Consider the following 16,471-nt stretch of genomic DNA (forward strand, 5'->3'; position numbering starts at 1 on the left):
ATGTACGAATGCTTATAAAGATATTATAATGTACGAATATTTATAAATAACATCATCTATAAAAAATCAGTCATGTGTCATTTATAACTACATATTATTAAAACAAAACCTAACACGTCATTTGAGGGAAAATCTAGTCATTTTAGCATTTTTTTCAATGTCCTGTCCAACTTACCAAACATTACTCAGACGACTTGTCCAGTCTTGTCGTAGTCTTACCAAATGCAAGACAAACAACTAGTCCAATCCAATCTAGTTACTGCCCCGTATCATACTCGGGGGTTTTGGAAAGAGCTTAACGGGCTTAAGGGCCATTTACGAAACGCTTACCCGGGTAAACGCTTACCAAGTCACATTACCTTACCGGATGAATATGGTAAGGACCAAGAATATTACCCTGTAAGAGCGACGCAAGGACCAAGAGTCCTACCCGCTAAGTGAGGGTGACGACTATTACCACAGTTAGCGCTTACCGGGTAAATTGTTGTATACGATGCCGTTTTTATGAACTAAAATCTTACCAGGTAAGTAAGTGATAGTGTTGATTTTTACCGGTAAGCGCTCACCAGGTAAGTGTTTGGTAAACGACCCCTTAATGAAACTTATAGCTTATTCCATCAATATTTGTTTATGCCTTGTTTGTTGACTAAGATATGGGCGTATTCACTGAACCCGGTGACACTAACTTAACCCATACAACCACTCCATTTCCATCTCCATATAGAATTGTACAGAAAACCGGCAACCTGCTCAGCTCGCCCAATTCAACCCGCAAACAATCCAATTAAACCAAACTCGCCAATTAATAGGGTTGAAATGGGTCTGACCTAACTCAATCCAACCCAATCCGCCAACACGACGCTAATATATATAATTTTGATAAAATTCTTTTATATTTATATGCAATATAAAATTTTATTTATATTTACCTAGTCTGAGTCTCATTCTCGTTTTTGGAGGACAATTTTCTTCATTTTCTAATTTTTTTCATCATTGTAGTACTCTATTTACATGTTGCCATATGCCGTACATTTAATAGCAGATTAGCAGCAAAAGAATTGAATTAAGGGGTTGTTTGGTTGGTGTTCCATTAAGTTGTGTATGGATAAAGCTGACTCTGTGGATTAATCTATCTGTATAGATTGGGAGGCTTTTTGTTTGGGAGGCTTCTTTACAAACGAAAGGAGAGTGCTTTTTAATTGAGAGGGGGAGGTTTGGAAAAACTACGTTTTCTGCATAAAGCTGCCCCTACAAGCTTAGAATAAGCCACTTTCTATATCATTAAGCCACTACCAAATATTCATGTATAGCTGACCAAATAAATTAGTGACGCTCATAAGCTCATAATACTGTTAACAAACAGGCTGTAAGTTATGCATACAAATGTGTGAAACTAAGCAACATATAATTATATATATGTACATACATCTCTTGGTTAGGTGAAGACAACATGCATAAGTGTTGGTATGTAAACATATTTTCATCCTATGCAAAGCACAATATGTTCGAACGTTGTGTGTACTTACGTATCAATAATCAATGTTACCTATTTTTTAGATGTATAGGGTTAAATCGAGCGATAGACAATATACTCTTCAGTCACCAAAAAATTTAAGACACATACATATTCATAAGAATGATGGAAACTAGCCAACCCAACCTTTGTAACGGATGGGTTGGGTTGGGATTTTTTCAAACTGCCGTAATTGAGTTGGGTTGTTTAAATGCATCAAATTGGCCAACCCAACCCACGTACACCCCTTAGATCAAGTAATGGATGAACATAGAATACAGAGGATGATGCAAAAACAAGTTGAAATCACAATAAGACCCTAGTTTTTGATAGAAAACGATGATGGATCGAGTGATATTTTTGGGATTATAAGTGGTCGGATTGGGATTTGATTATTATGAGATTTTTAGGGTTCTAAAGTGGTCAGATTAAAATTTGGTTTTTATGAGATTTTTAGGGTTCTAAAATGGTTAGATGATGCATAACATAATAAGCAATCATGCAGAAATTAAAGGGAAAAAAAAAGATCCCTCATCAATCTGAAAATTTGGTGTTTCCTTTGTTGTTTATTTAATTTTTATGAGATTTATATGTTTCCTTCTTTGTTTATTGCTTCCTTCTTTGTTGTTCTTTATTGTAAGACGTGCTCTAATCAAGTTCGCAAATTAATGCTAGCCATTAAACTAGCATTAACTTAGTTGGTGTAGGATGAACTATTCTTTCACAATTTCGTAGACTGTTGTTAAATTCAATAAACTACGGATTTGGTCCCAAATTTTGGCTTTTCTCTTTCTTTTTTCTTTTTTTCTTAAGAACATTGTAAATTACGCATCAAATGCATTTGTCTGCTTCTTGTTAGAGAGATGGCTCTCTTTCCTTTAAAAACAACGCACCTATGTATTAATATTTGTCTGAAAAAGTTGGAAATGGATCAACCACTGTGTGGGAATTGACTTTTCTGTAAATACCATTCATATATCAAACCCTTCACAATCATCTCATATTTTTCACAGTTTCAAGAACAAATGCTTGATGAAAGTATAAAGAGGTCGTTTGGAGGGAAAAACGTAAGAGGAATATGTGCACAGCCTTGGGTATGATGAGCTCATGCAACTAAAGTTCAAACTATAAGAGCTAAAAAAAACGTGAAACGTATTCTCAATGCAGAGCAAGTGGGCCTTCCTTCTCAAAATGATTGAGTATGAAGCGGATATATCAAATTGGAGGGCCAAAAGATTATGATAAGTAAGAAAAAAATGTCTTCTTATTCCTATAATATGATAAGAATAGCAAGGCATATGATAATAATCAAAGTTGACTTAAGATTTCAATTTATTTGTTTTTCAATAATTTAAGGTATTCTTTGTTGATTCATGCATGTGTAACAGAGTTGGACAAAGATGGGGAAGCTTAACATCTATGGAAGCACTACCATATAGAAATATCGGAGCAGCCCTCCTCTTCCTGTTCTAACCAAATCAAACCAAACATTGCCCGTATAACCAACCAGGAGGTAAGGTCTGGGGGTGTACGCAGACCATACCTCTACTCCTAGGGGTAGAGGTTGTCTCGTAAAGACCCCTTGTCTCGTAAAGACCCCCCGGCTTATGAAACCCTGCTCCTCATCTCTAAACACTGAGAAAGCCCTCTCTCTCTAGATTTATTTTATTTCTCCAATATCTTCAAGGTTCAAGCAAGGAAAATAAAGCCTAGTTGTGCATAGCTCGTGAACAGTTTAAAATTAATTTCTGTCTTGTAGTGTACAACTTCTTTTGGGATGAATTTTCAATTTGGTAAGTTGCACAATAATGACACGGAAAATCTATTTTGTGGATGCCAATAAAGATATGGATACGTTTTCGGCATTATGGTAGACCACTGGACTACCACTGTGTTTTTCGTGTGTGGTATAGCTACTATCTTACTTTTATTTAATCATTGTTTCCATTACGTATTTTGTTTTCATGAAATCCTAAGACCTTGTTTCCCTAGTTAACCAAATTACCCAAGCGTTAATTTTTTCCATCACATACCACCCATCTATCTCTACTATCTCTCTCAAAACCAGTTATCTGGAGGCATGTTAAAAATCAGAAATTAATATTCTTTTCCCTAATTGGAGAAAACCCTAAAAATGGTTGAGGAAATCATGGCAAATACCCTAAATAATTCTGCTACAAATAATCGATAATACTCTAAATAATGTGCAACTATTATGCCTTCCTTCAGATATTGAATCAAACACATGGTGTGCAATATAAGAACTTTATAGTTGATCCTACAAGTAAATCAACAGAATCCAAATGGGAAAAATGAGATGAAGGAGCTAAAAACCAAATGTAAATGAAGATTATAACAACAGCAGGCGAAGTAGGGTTTATAGATTAAGAACAATCGAAAGCAAGAAGGATGTAGATGACATACCATTGCTTTAAAATCGCACGGACTCCGATTTTCCAAGCCGATGGTGAAGATCTTTGGTTCGAAGCTCTGAATGTTGACAACAAAGGACCGGTCCAAATCCAAAACCCAAAAGTTCTGCATAGGGGTGTAAACCCTAAAGATAGAGTAGCTATACTCGACTCAAAACTCGACTCAAACTCAAACTCAAACTCAAACTCAAACTCAAAACTCAATTTTCAAGCTCGAACTCGAATCAAAAGCTTATGATTCAATTCAAACTCGAAAATTATTTCTCAAGCCCGAATTCAAACTCGAATCAAGCTTGAACTGCAACTCAAATCAAGTTCGAACTCAAACCAAGTTCACCGATTGAAATTTATGAAATTTTAAAACTTAAAGTGTTCTCTTAGTTTTTATAAAACTAAAGAGAATCAACTTCATACTTCATCATCAAAAAGATAAAGTTAGAAATTTCATTCACCTCCCACTCTTTTTATAACATCTTTTTTCCCTTTCTTTATCATCTCTCTTCCAATGTGGGACAATTCCACTAACCTTTTTTGTAGTTTTTCTTTGTCTTCTTTTAATTGTGATTTTAATAAAAAATAATTAAGTAATTTTTATAATTAAAAAATGCAAAATTTTGTTTAAATATTTAAAAATATAAAACATTTTTATTATTTATATTTTACAAATTTTATCATAAAAACTGATTATATTTTAAAACTAATTATATATAAAATAATCGAGTATCTCACGAGCTCTTCGAGTCGAGTATTGAGTAGCTTGACTCGACTCGTTAATATGTCGAGTCGAGCTCGAGTTCGAGCCGAGCCTATTCGAGTCGAGTGTTGACCTAGCTTTGACCGAGTCGATCTTGAGTCGCTCGTGAGTTGTCTCGTATCATTTACACCCCTAATTCTGCGCAACCACTAATATTGAGACATTTAGGGCTCCGGGTGGTTGGATTGAAAATTTTCAAACAAGCCCAAACCATAGTGATTGGATTGCGTTGACCAGGTTGAAACTTTGATACATTATAAAATACAAATAAGACTAACAGTTACGTGTGTGATATTAAAAAATATTTAATAAGACTTTCTATTAAAGCTAACAATTACAGATTACTAGCAACCTTAACGAATCTCACTTAACAATCATATCAAATCTAAGGCATAGAAAGACATCGGGTTCAACGGGTTCGGTTGGGTTCAAATGGTCCTAACCCAATTTCAACCTAACATTTACTATTTGAAAATTTTACGACTTGATTAGGTATCGAGTGGCTTCAGGTTGCGTTGGGTTATCCGAATCTATCGTTTTTTTGTACACCCCTAGTATTCATATGATTGATAGATAAGAATAGGGCGTAAGAATTTGGGATAGGATATTTTCATCCTCTAAAGACTAGTTATAGGTGAAAGCACGTTTTAGTCTTGAATTTCACACTTGGAATGAATACTTAACCAATTAATGAAACTCTCGATAAAGTTTGAAAACCGGTTCTTGGTTATTTGAAAAACGATCAAGTCAAAGCCCAAAAAACTTGTCAATATTCGTTGCTTTTACTCCAAGTATTTATTATGACTAAAAAGTTAAAATAAGATCAAAATTAACCGTCATGTTTATAATTATATGCGTTATATATATATATATATATATATATATATATAGGGTTGGGTTCACGTGAGACCAAGGGTTTTTCGTGAGACCCGTAAGACCAATTTATGTTCATTGATCAACTTTATAAGTTATTGATCTAATGGTCTAAAGTTGCACGGTGGCAATTTTGTGATTATTAAGAAGTCTCGTGGCAATTTTGTGATTATGAATGTTCAGATTGTAGATCTAATCCAAGGGTTGAGAATTGGTCTTATGGTTCTCATGAAAAACCATTGGTCTCACATGATCCCAAGTCTCTCTCTCTCTCTCTATATATATATATAGAGAGAGAGAGAGAGAGAGGTTGGTTATTATACAACCCTTGACATTTATGCAACCAATACAACCCAATCTCAGCCGTACATTTCATTTGATTAATATGTGATTTTATAGAAGTTTTGATTGTTTCCTAATATAAAGTATTGATCATAATTAATGAACCATATTCATCTTCCATAAATATTCAAATCATAATAAATGAACTTTCATCATTTCCATAAATATCTCAATTTATTGGGTTGCATTGGTTGTACAAATGCGATAGATTGTATTTGAAACAATCTCTCTCTCTCTCTCTCTCTCTCTCTCTATATATATATATATATATAGTTCAAGTTAAAGAAAGGGAAAGAAAATGGGTTTAAATACAATCAAGGTGTTGTACGTGTGTGTTTTAAAAGGGGAAAAAATTATTAGTTAAGTTGGATTAGTTTTGTTATTGGTTTAAGCTGAGGGGCTAGTTTTATAAAACACACATTAAGTTTGAATTAGATTGGGCCGAATTCTCATATCTTCAGCTCATGATCAAGCCTTCTGTCCACGTCTCCACTCACCCTAATAAGTTTCTTTTCAATCCCAAAGCAGTCCTGAAAAGTGAGGAAAAGAGAAACCGATTGAAAGACGGAAGAGAAAAGGAGCAACGATTTCAAGTAGTCTCATCGACCTTGAGGTAAGTTTTCGTCTCAATATTGAAGTTGGGTGATTAGCTACTGCGGTGTGAGTTTTTTTGGGTTTGTTCGGGGTAGAAACGAAGTCGTTTCGGCGGCAGTTCTGAAGAAAGAGAAATTATATGCCAAACTGTCCAAGTGCGAATTCTGGTTAAGAAAAGTTCAATTTTTGGGACATGTTATTTCTGAGGCAGGAATAAAATTAGATATTGCAAAAATCGAGGTGATTGAAAAATGGGAAATACCGAGAACCCCTACCGATATCTGTAGTTTATTGGGCCTGGCAGGGTATTATCGGAAATTCATTGAAGACTTCTCAAGAATTGTTGCACCTTTAACCAAGTTAACCAGGAAAAATGTTAAGTATGAATGGGAAGAAGACCAGAATAAAGCTTTCCAACTATTGAAAGACCACCTATGCAGTGCTCCAGTATTATCGTTACTAGATGGATCTGAAGATTTTGTTGTGTATAGTGATGCTTCAAAACTGAATTTGGGTTGTGTATTGATGCAAAGAGGGAAAGTTATTGCTTACGCATCCAGACACTTAAAAGATCACGACAAACAATATCCTACATATGATGTGGAGCTTGCGACCGTGGTTTTTGCATTAAAAATTTGGAGGCATTATTTGTTGCGAGTGCTTAATTAGTTTGTCTTTACCATTATTTTATAGTATATATAACAGTGACATTAACCGCTAGTTACCATAGGTTAAAGGATCTGAGGGTCTCTTCGAAGGAATAAAGTGCAGAGCGTGCATCATTTCCTTTCCCTACGAACATGTAGGGTTTTACATGAAAACTATTTTCGAAGTTTAATTCATTAAACTTTCAGTATATAATTGGGATTATCTCATGTCAACAGTATACGTGTTCATTCCATGTTAGGTGTTGTTATAAATGATCTGATGTCAATATGACAAACGCGGAAGTTAGAAACATACAGCTATGAAATTCTTGACGAGTCGTAATACGACAATTTCATAGTCAATAAGCAATCTACATCTGTAAGGAAAACATGAGCATCCATTTGAACAACCCTTTTTTAATACACAAAAATCAAAGAATTACTGATTTGGGTTACGTAAGATTCTCCTGAATAATGTCTGATATAATTTTATACATTATATAACTGATCTGCAACAATTGAAACATCACCTATAATATCGAGTATATTTATAGAAAAATATGACATTCTTGTGTTGATTTTATTTGTTTGTATTTCCAGTTTCAGAGTTTTATGGCCCGAAATACTGAATACTTGAACACAAAGGCAATGGGACATATTCTCACATGCCCAATTTATTTGGAAGGATAATCGGCATGTATAGTTATTATGTCTATTTCTATGTCATGTTTTATTGGTCAACATTCATTAGAAAAATCGTTACATGAGTTTTTTACAATATATAATCATGCATAGATGCACAACGTCTCAGCTTTTTCGAGCATGGATTTCAATCCTTCCAAATTCGCTTTCAGGGAGCAGAAAAAGGAGTTTAGCCTTCTTAGGCACGGGTAGGGATAGACTCAAGCTTTTATGTGAAAATAGGTCCGATCAGGCTTTGGGGAAAAAAAACTTGGCCCGATCTCTTTTTTAGATCTGGTTTTGTTTTGGGCTTCGAGCTACTTCAGGCTTTTTTGTGCAAATTTGTTCTTGCATAAATATATGCAAGCACTGTAAAATCGTACATCATAAGCATATACATGTATATACTGATTGTATATATATACAAACATGTATCAGATAATTATGCTACTTTTTCAGATATTATAAAAATTACTCATTTCACGAAATACAAATTTCTCAAAACCATTCTAACAAACCAAAGATTCCGTATAGAATTTTCTATCTAACAAATTTCATTTAATATTTGACAAAAATGAAATAAAATGAACAGGGTGATTGTTAACTTTCCCAAAATATATTACTGGACATATCTGTAATAAGAGTTTATGACAATACAAATGTTATTAGGATCCTTTTTAATATGATATAAATATTTAAATAATATCATATTTCATATAAGTACAGTTTCAAATAACCACATATGTTGACATATAATTCTATCGTGCACATATGCCATTTATGACGACCATGTTCTAATTAATAAATACTTGTGCGGAAAAGTTGTATATATATCATGTGCGTGTTACTTATGATGATCTTTGATACTGCTTCGGGTCTATAAGACTACTCAGGCATTAGACTTGACAAATTTAGTCTTGTTTTGATTGCACCTATGAGACATAGACGTTTCGTGTTTGTTTTAGTACCGAATAATAGATGGTATAAAACATCCAAGCCATCGTACGCTTAGGTTTATCTGCTTAGGTCAATATTATGCAAATATATAGATATATGATGCAAGTAGTTTCTTAGATTTAGATCATCGGATTATATGGATTAATAGTTGTTGGTAATTGATATGTATAACGTAATTCAAGGAATCAAATCTTTTTGACTTCGACAAACGTAACTGCATATGACAGAAGGTACAGAAATCATGTCACGCGTTTGAAGATAAGGGTAGTGGTTAGTAGGGATGAGACCACTTCCCTTAACCCTAACCCCACATGACATGCATTGGTTTGAAATGGCTAGGGTGTGTATGCATCTAATGGACCCCATCTTTAATTTTAACCCATTCGGAAAAAAAATTATGTTTACGAGGATAAAATCTTGTAATTTTTTGTCGATGCAATCTTGATAAAGCAAACCCTGATCTGGAATTGAATTCAAGATTTGTGGGTAATAATGAAAAGTTCCCAATCCCTCGTGTAAGCTTAGTTTGGCTTATATCGGTTTCGTTCTTGATGCTGACTTCCACTACTGTAGGTACCCCTCAAAGATCAGCAAGGCACCCGACGAAATTTGTAGTAAAGGATCATTTGAACTTTCACCATAACTGGGTGTTTAACCATCCATTTCCTATGTGATAAATATGTTATTCAAGATAAGTCATTAAAGTTAGGGGATGTTATGTATTTTTCATGTAACCTAAAAAACTAATCTTATTCCAACAACTGCTTACTTGTGTCTAAGGAAATCTGATATTTTAGCCTTACAACATTAGAAAATCATAATTAGATTTGTAAAATACTGCGAAATTTATCTGTTACGACTTGAATTTATAATAATTAGGTTTCCACATATTTAAAATCATTAACCAATGAGAATATGTGATTAAGTTTTATATGTTGATAAATTAGTTGAACCTTGATTTGTCGCATCATGTACGTCTGCTTGGTCCCGAACCCACAAATGAGGTGTGGACGTGTGGTTGTAGATAAATAACTCAACTTTCGTCCTTTGAGGAATAAGAGGTTACTGCTTGAGGGATCTCTTTACGGTGTTGACATGATATGTACTGTCATTCATCAACTAGTTGTTAAGGAAACAAATATTGTTATATTATGCAAAACACGTTTCTAATTTTTTAAGGTCATTTGGCAACATCATGTGACGTTCACATTATAAATATATGTAAATCGTGTATTAGTGAACTTCTAAATATAAATATTAGTGCACATGATAACACACTGAAATCATACTACAAATCCTATAAAACCAGTTTGAGAAAAGCAAAGGCTGGATGCTTTTATCATTTTGGGTCTGTACAATGTAGATTGTCCTTTGTACATAATTTATACCTGACAATGCCATAAGACAGAATAATAATGTTAATGACAGTAAAATTTTGATATTACCGTCGTAGTTAAAACTTGCTAATTTGGTCCAAAGTCGCTTTTTGGCCAATCGATTCCCCTTTAATTGTTTGGTTATATCAGTATCGTGTTAAGCTGGATGAAATTTAAATAAGAAGAACAACAAACTTTTAAGATCAAACTTATATTTCGGGAGTATAAATAACGCTATTAAGCATTATGACGTAGCACAATTCTTTCTACAGATGTCGTATACTTGCAATTGCATAAAGATGTGTGGGTTCGAATATGACAGCCACAGTGTCAGAGTTGCGATTCTTTTGAGGTTTGAGTTCTTTGTATGCACTGAACTCTTAGGGGCTGTTTGGCGGTTGCTGAATGGTTTGGTGCAGAATGGTTAAGTGGTTAGAATGGTTAAGAGGGCCAGAATGGTTAAGTGCTGAATGAAATAATGTTGTTTGGTAACTGTTCTCTGAATGACAATAAATTACCATTTTAACCCTCTGTTTTGAATACCAAAAGACCTTCCATCCATGTCATCTTCTCGATGTGGGTTTCGACACATAAGACAAAATATTCAATGTTTTTGACCGGAAAACACCCAAATCCGCCATGGATGTCAACTGAGAACTCAAAATTCCGAAAGTTTCGTCGGATAAATCAGGTAATTTCATGGTGTAAGTCGAGTTCATCTATTCCAAAAACGCAAAAACAGGTTTAAGGTACGAATTATGTAAGCATTTTGAGGTAATAAAAATAGAAACTTTAATTTTCTCTCTAAACCCCATCTAACAAGAGAATGATGAATGTTCACCATTGCAGCAGCTGTAAATCTTGAAATAATTTATTGATTTTCCAAACCCATTTTTGTCACAGAGAAGCTTATTCGATACCACAATGGAGTTTACGTTTGTGATCAGTTTCTTTTTCAATGTCGATTTGCTGTCATACCTTTGACCGGAATTTGGACAGCCGGCTCCGGATATGCCCATTTGGTTTTGCTACTACATAGACCCATTTGTGTGGATGGAAAGGGGAAGAAAATGGTGGAGATTAGGAGATGATGAGAAGGGGAAGTCAAAACGGATTTAATAATATAAGTTACAGAAGAGGATGAATGAACGTGGTGAGGTGGAGGAATTAAAAAAGAGAGAAGAAGGGAAGAAGGTGTGAAGGAAGAAACGCTGTGGAAAGGTGAAGGGCAAATAAGGAAGAAAATGGTTCTGAACCATTAGGCAAGCCCTTACATGCTAAATCGTTAAGAGATGATTGTAACCATTAAGAGGTTCAATTTTTTATGCCAAACAACTCCAACCTCTTACCGATTAAGAGGTTCCCTCTTAATGTCACCATTAAGAGGTTACCAAACAGCCCCTTAAGCCATCTATCCAAGAGTCCGTTGTGTACTTTTGTTGCCTCTCACACACGACAGTCCTCAAACTAGACAGCGTAGGCCAACTTAAACGTTATCAATTACAAACCCTTTTGTATAAACGAGGTTACCTGAACAACGTAGACATGATATAATTATTCTAGAATTATAACTACGTGATTAATATTTGGTTTGTAAACAAATAATAATTAAATTTAACGCTATGTTCTCGAATTTGAAGAAAATAAAATAATTCATCCAACCCGTTATGCGAACCGACTAATCCCAGATAACCGCCTGTTTTACAGATAGCACAAAGTAAAAAGTTTTGAAAACACGAATTTTTTTTACTGTTGTTTTTCCTTTTCTAGATATCGTTTGTAAAAAGGTTGATGAGAAATAGTGTAAAAGAAATAGGAATACAAAATGGGGCCTCCAACCACCAACCCACCCACATGCCCATACCTCATCCGTACATTTTCTCCATGCCCAATCCAGTTATATGTCTATCTCTTCCATTTATGTCTTCTATTTCATTTTTCACGTACTTTTTTTTTATTATTATTATAAAATATTTCATTTTTCACGTACTTTTTTATTACTATTATAAACTATTTCGTTGTTTACCTCTTAATAGTTTCATTGAGAGACAAACTCTGAATCATTAAGAGGTGAATCTTGTTTGGCGAAAAAAAATCTGCCTCTTAATGATTCTAAAATCCTCTGAATGATTTTGTACCATGGGCCTTTCTTAACCATTGAACGCCCTAATTTCATTGTAAATAATTACCAAACAATTATATTTCATTTTGTACTATATCATCAGAGCCTCTTAATCATTCTAACCACTTAATTATTTTGCATCAAACCATTTAACAACTTTCAAATAAATTAGGTAACATTATGGACAATAATAAATGTTTAGTAAATAACTTCTAAGTTGATAATTCTTAATTTATGAGAGAGAATATTACATCAAAATCAACCAAAATCACATTAGTTGAATAAATAAGAAATCAATTAGGAAGGAAGGTGTGAAAGTAAAAGAAACCCAAATCAATCTTTGAAGCAATAAGATTAAAAGAAGGATATAATGAGAACACGATATAATTTTCTATAATAAAACTGAAAATGGTTCAACCCCATAATTACCATACTAAAATTTCACAATCCATGAAGAAAAATCAAGAAACGAGAAGAGTTAGTTTCGGATTAACAAGAAGAACATCAAACCCAAAACATCTCTCGAGATCAGAAATCAGAAATTTTAGGAAAAATATATAGATTTACATAGGAGATCCAAGTCGTTATATCTCCATTTTCACTTTCTGTTATTTGTTTTTGGTGGGTAAAATGTTCTTGTGATTGAATTGGTACCTGAATTGGAGATGTTAAGGAAGATAATTAAGCTGATGATGGTGGTCATGGTCATGGTCATGATCATGATCAACCCACTGAGTTTGATTCCAGTATGATTGATCAACACTGCCTGTTAGATCAAACAATGCTTGATCTGTACCATTATTCCAATCCTCTGTGCCAAGTCCACCGTCGGTTGTTTTGTGCTGCAATCCCATGAACCCTAACGGACTCGTTTCCTGAACCTTCAAATCATCTCCAATGGTGTGATCTGTGTGAATCCATTGCTGTTGGTTCGAGTTCGAATTTTCTACGATATGACCGGTGTGATGCAACCGGAACGGCGATGTGTCGGCGGAGATGTTGAATCCTAGCGGCAATTGAGTGGTGGATGAGGTTATTAAGCTCGTGAATGTTCCGATCTCCGGGAATATGTTGTTTTCGGCGGATGGGTCATCCAGTAACGGCGGATCGAAGCTAGGGTTAGGAGTTGACGACTGAGTGATATTGAGAAAACTTGTGGAGGATTCCGGGAAATTAAGCATCGTCGGTGCGGAGTTTGTCGAATTAATGCCCGACAAAACCTCCGCGACAGGTGCGGTTACGGTTGCGGTTGTGGTTGTATTTGCCGTTACCGTCGTATTCGCCGCCGTGGTGTTGGCGGTGAGGCTAGAGCTGTCACTGCTCGAGTTTTGTGAATTCGAAGATTTCCGTACGGCAGTTTCAGAGGAACGATTATTGTTAGACTTCGGTTTAGAGCGTTTGGTTTTCCGGCAACCACCCCCGACGGGGACGTTACGGAGTACACCGCCTTTGGTCCAGTACCGCCGGCAGTTCTTACAGAAATGACGTGGCTGAGAGAGGTTATAGTTGTTGTAGTAACAGAATTTCGTGTTCAACGATTCACAACGTGGACATTTCAAAGCTTGTGGACCATGACCTTGGTGGTGATGATGAGGTCTCAACCGCCTATCACCACCGCCGCCACCGCCGAACAACCTCCCTCCTCCACCACCACCACTCCCAATCGAGTGTATATCCTGCATTTCTTCCAAAATGAACACAAATCCAGCCAAATCTCACACCGAATTTTCGAAAAACTTGAATAAATTGAATCAAAAACACGAAATTAGCAACGAAATTGAGCTCACATTTGCCGACTATTGTTTCTCTCTCTAGAAAAATTATGAGTGAGAGAGAGAGTGAGTGATGATGATCAGGAAATATCTCTCTAATACAAAAAACTGGAGTATTATTCTGTAAGAATAAATGTAGTGCTTGAACCGAATTTACCAAAATAACCCTCGCAGGCATATAAAATAACCACCTCTGTGAATGAGTAAGATTACGCAAATACCCCTACAACTCCTAGGTAAGCAGAGTTACTGTAATGAGGGGTGTAGGTAAGGTGTAATTTCCGATGTAGCTCTCACTCTGATAAAAAATGACGTCGTTTTCGACAAATTTTAAAAATAATTTTTTTTATTATTATTATGTAATACCTATACAAAGATATATTCTTCACATATACATATACATATACATATACATATACATATACATATATCGGGAGAGAGATTGTGTGTGAGATTCAGGTAAAACGCTCTAAAAAATTAAAAACTTACAAACATCTTAATACCGTTAATTTGTATGGTATGTATTGGTTCTCAAAAATGATAACTTATATCGAAAGTATTTGTAGAATGGAGGGGGTGAATACAAACACAACAGATTTGGTTTTTTAATTCTCTTCTATGATTTGTATAAAAATTACAGATTTGTTGTTGGAGTTAAGAAAGTAAGACATATGATCTTAAACAATCTTACAATGACAAATTTACTAAACTGAAAAAAAGAGGGAAGAAGGTTCTCTTCGATATCCGAAGAACTAAGAAAGTTTTTGCAGATGATGACACCAATTTTACTTAAAAAAAAAACACGTACAAGGATGTTCTTTGGAAAACGGGTTAGTTGTATTGAATGACAGGTGGTCTTTCATAGCCATCTTCGCATTAAATGCTTACTGTCCAACTCTAATACGTGTCTTCTTCTGTTTGATTGATTCATTTATCTTATTACTCTTCATTTCAACCTTTGATTTTGATGTAGACTATTTGTTAACTTACTTCATTCTTATATATGCATAGCGAACAGTAAAGTAAGCAAAGTACCAATATAATGATGTTTTTTGTAGTTACTTAGGCTGACATGTTGTACATGTTCTCATATTAAAAAATGAAGTATGGGAGTTAGTGAGCCAAACTTGTTGGCCAAGTTTGTATTTCAAGATTCGGGCTTGCTAATTGCTAGTAGTAGTATTTGTTAGACTACTAGTTGATTTTATCTAGTATTAATCTTCTTGTTAGCCAAATGACAAACCAATCTGCTTTAATGACGATCTTGACCTTACTTCACCTAGTCTTCGATTTTGTTGAATGCATTCTGCTCTTGGATTAATACAGATGGATACAGACTTTTACAATTATAAACCTCTCTTTTTCTATATATGGAATATAAGCTATATAATGGATTTACCGGGTATAGAATCTTATGAAGGTGCTACATCGGATACAAACTATAAGTTGGTAAAACAAATCCCTTTATCCGATAGAAGAATGAATTGGACTAGGATCAGATGAATGTCTTGGTGAAATCCAACTGTATATAGACATTCCAATGGGTGATATATCTGAAACTTCAAGAAAGTACAGACCGGATGACATCAACTATGGGATATTATCCGATGTAGTAGCGTACATCGAATATCGTTACAAGTTAAACAAGAACATTTTCGTTTCTAAGTGTGTGGTAAGATGTTTATGAGTATTATTACTAAATCTGATGGTTGAGACCAATAATATGCTTATGTAATAAAAAATTGAAGATGTTTTCTTATTTTTATGCATGTGTGCTTATTATGTACATGTGCATACCAGACAAATTACGTGTATACACATGTACGTATAGATGAATAATTATAAGAATGTTTCTCAGTTTTTCATTTTTCAGTAGTTGTCTTTTGAACCTGGCCATGTATATATTATATAATTTATGAATTTATATATAAGCTTGCAATTTAATGAATTGTTTGTTTTTAATATAATAAAATGATATATACAATTAAGTAATCATGATAGAGGGTTATGAGGATTTCTTAGGGGCCGTTTACCTAAATGCTTATCCGGTAAGCGCTTATCATTAAAAGTCAACACTGTAATTTATTTTACTGGGTAAGATTGTAGTATATCAAAATGGTGTCGTATGCAACAATTTATCCTGTAAGCGCTTACTCGGGTAAGAATCGTGATCCTCACTTACAGAGTAAGACTCTTCATCTTTATCATTGCTCTTACCGGGTAAGATTGTTGACCCTTGCCATGTTCATCCGGTAAATAATATTATCCAATAAGCACTTATCAGGTAAACATTTAGTAAACGGCCCCTTATTGGTTTAAATTTTAATTTTTACAAAATAAGTAAGCTTAAAGCATACAAAAATCGCTTAAAATTTTCTTTTAGTTTGGTGATATTATTAAAGGTTACA

At 34.5% G+C, this 16,471-nt stretch overlaps 1 protein-coding gene across 1 annotated transcript; it reads right to left on the reverse strand.

Annotated features, from left to right (window-relative positions):
• Nucleotides 1–12,678: 12,678 nt before the first annotated feature.
• Nucleotides 12,679–14,118, reverse strand: LOC112514635 (dof zinc finger protein DOF5.4). The gene has a single exon (XM_025121214.1). The coding sequence runs from the start codon at nucleotides 13,971–13,973 to the stop codon at nucleotides 12,960–12,962; it is 1,014 nt and encodes a 337-aa protein (XP_024976982.1). The 5' UTR covers nucleotides 13,974–14,118; the 3' UTR covers nucleotides 12,679–12,959.
• Nucleotides 14,119–16,471: the final 2,353 nt, after the last annotated feature.

Source organism: Cynara cardunculus (genome assembly GCF_001531365.2).
Source record: "Cynara cardunculus var. scolymus isolate 2C chromosome LG 6, CcrdV1, whole genome shotgun sequence".
In the NCBI taxonomy this organism is placed as follows: domain Eukaryota; kingdom Viridiplantae; phylum Streptophyta; class Magnoliopsida; order Asterales; family Asteraceae; genus Cynara; species Cynara cardunculus.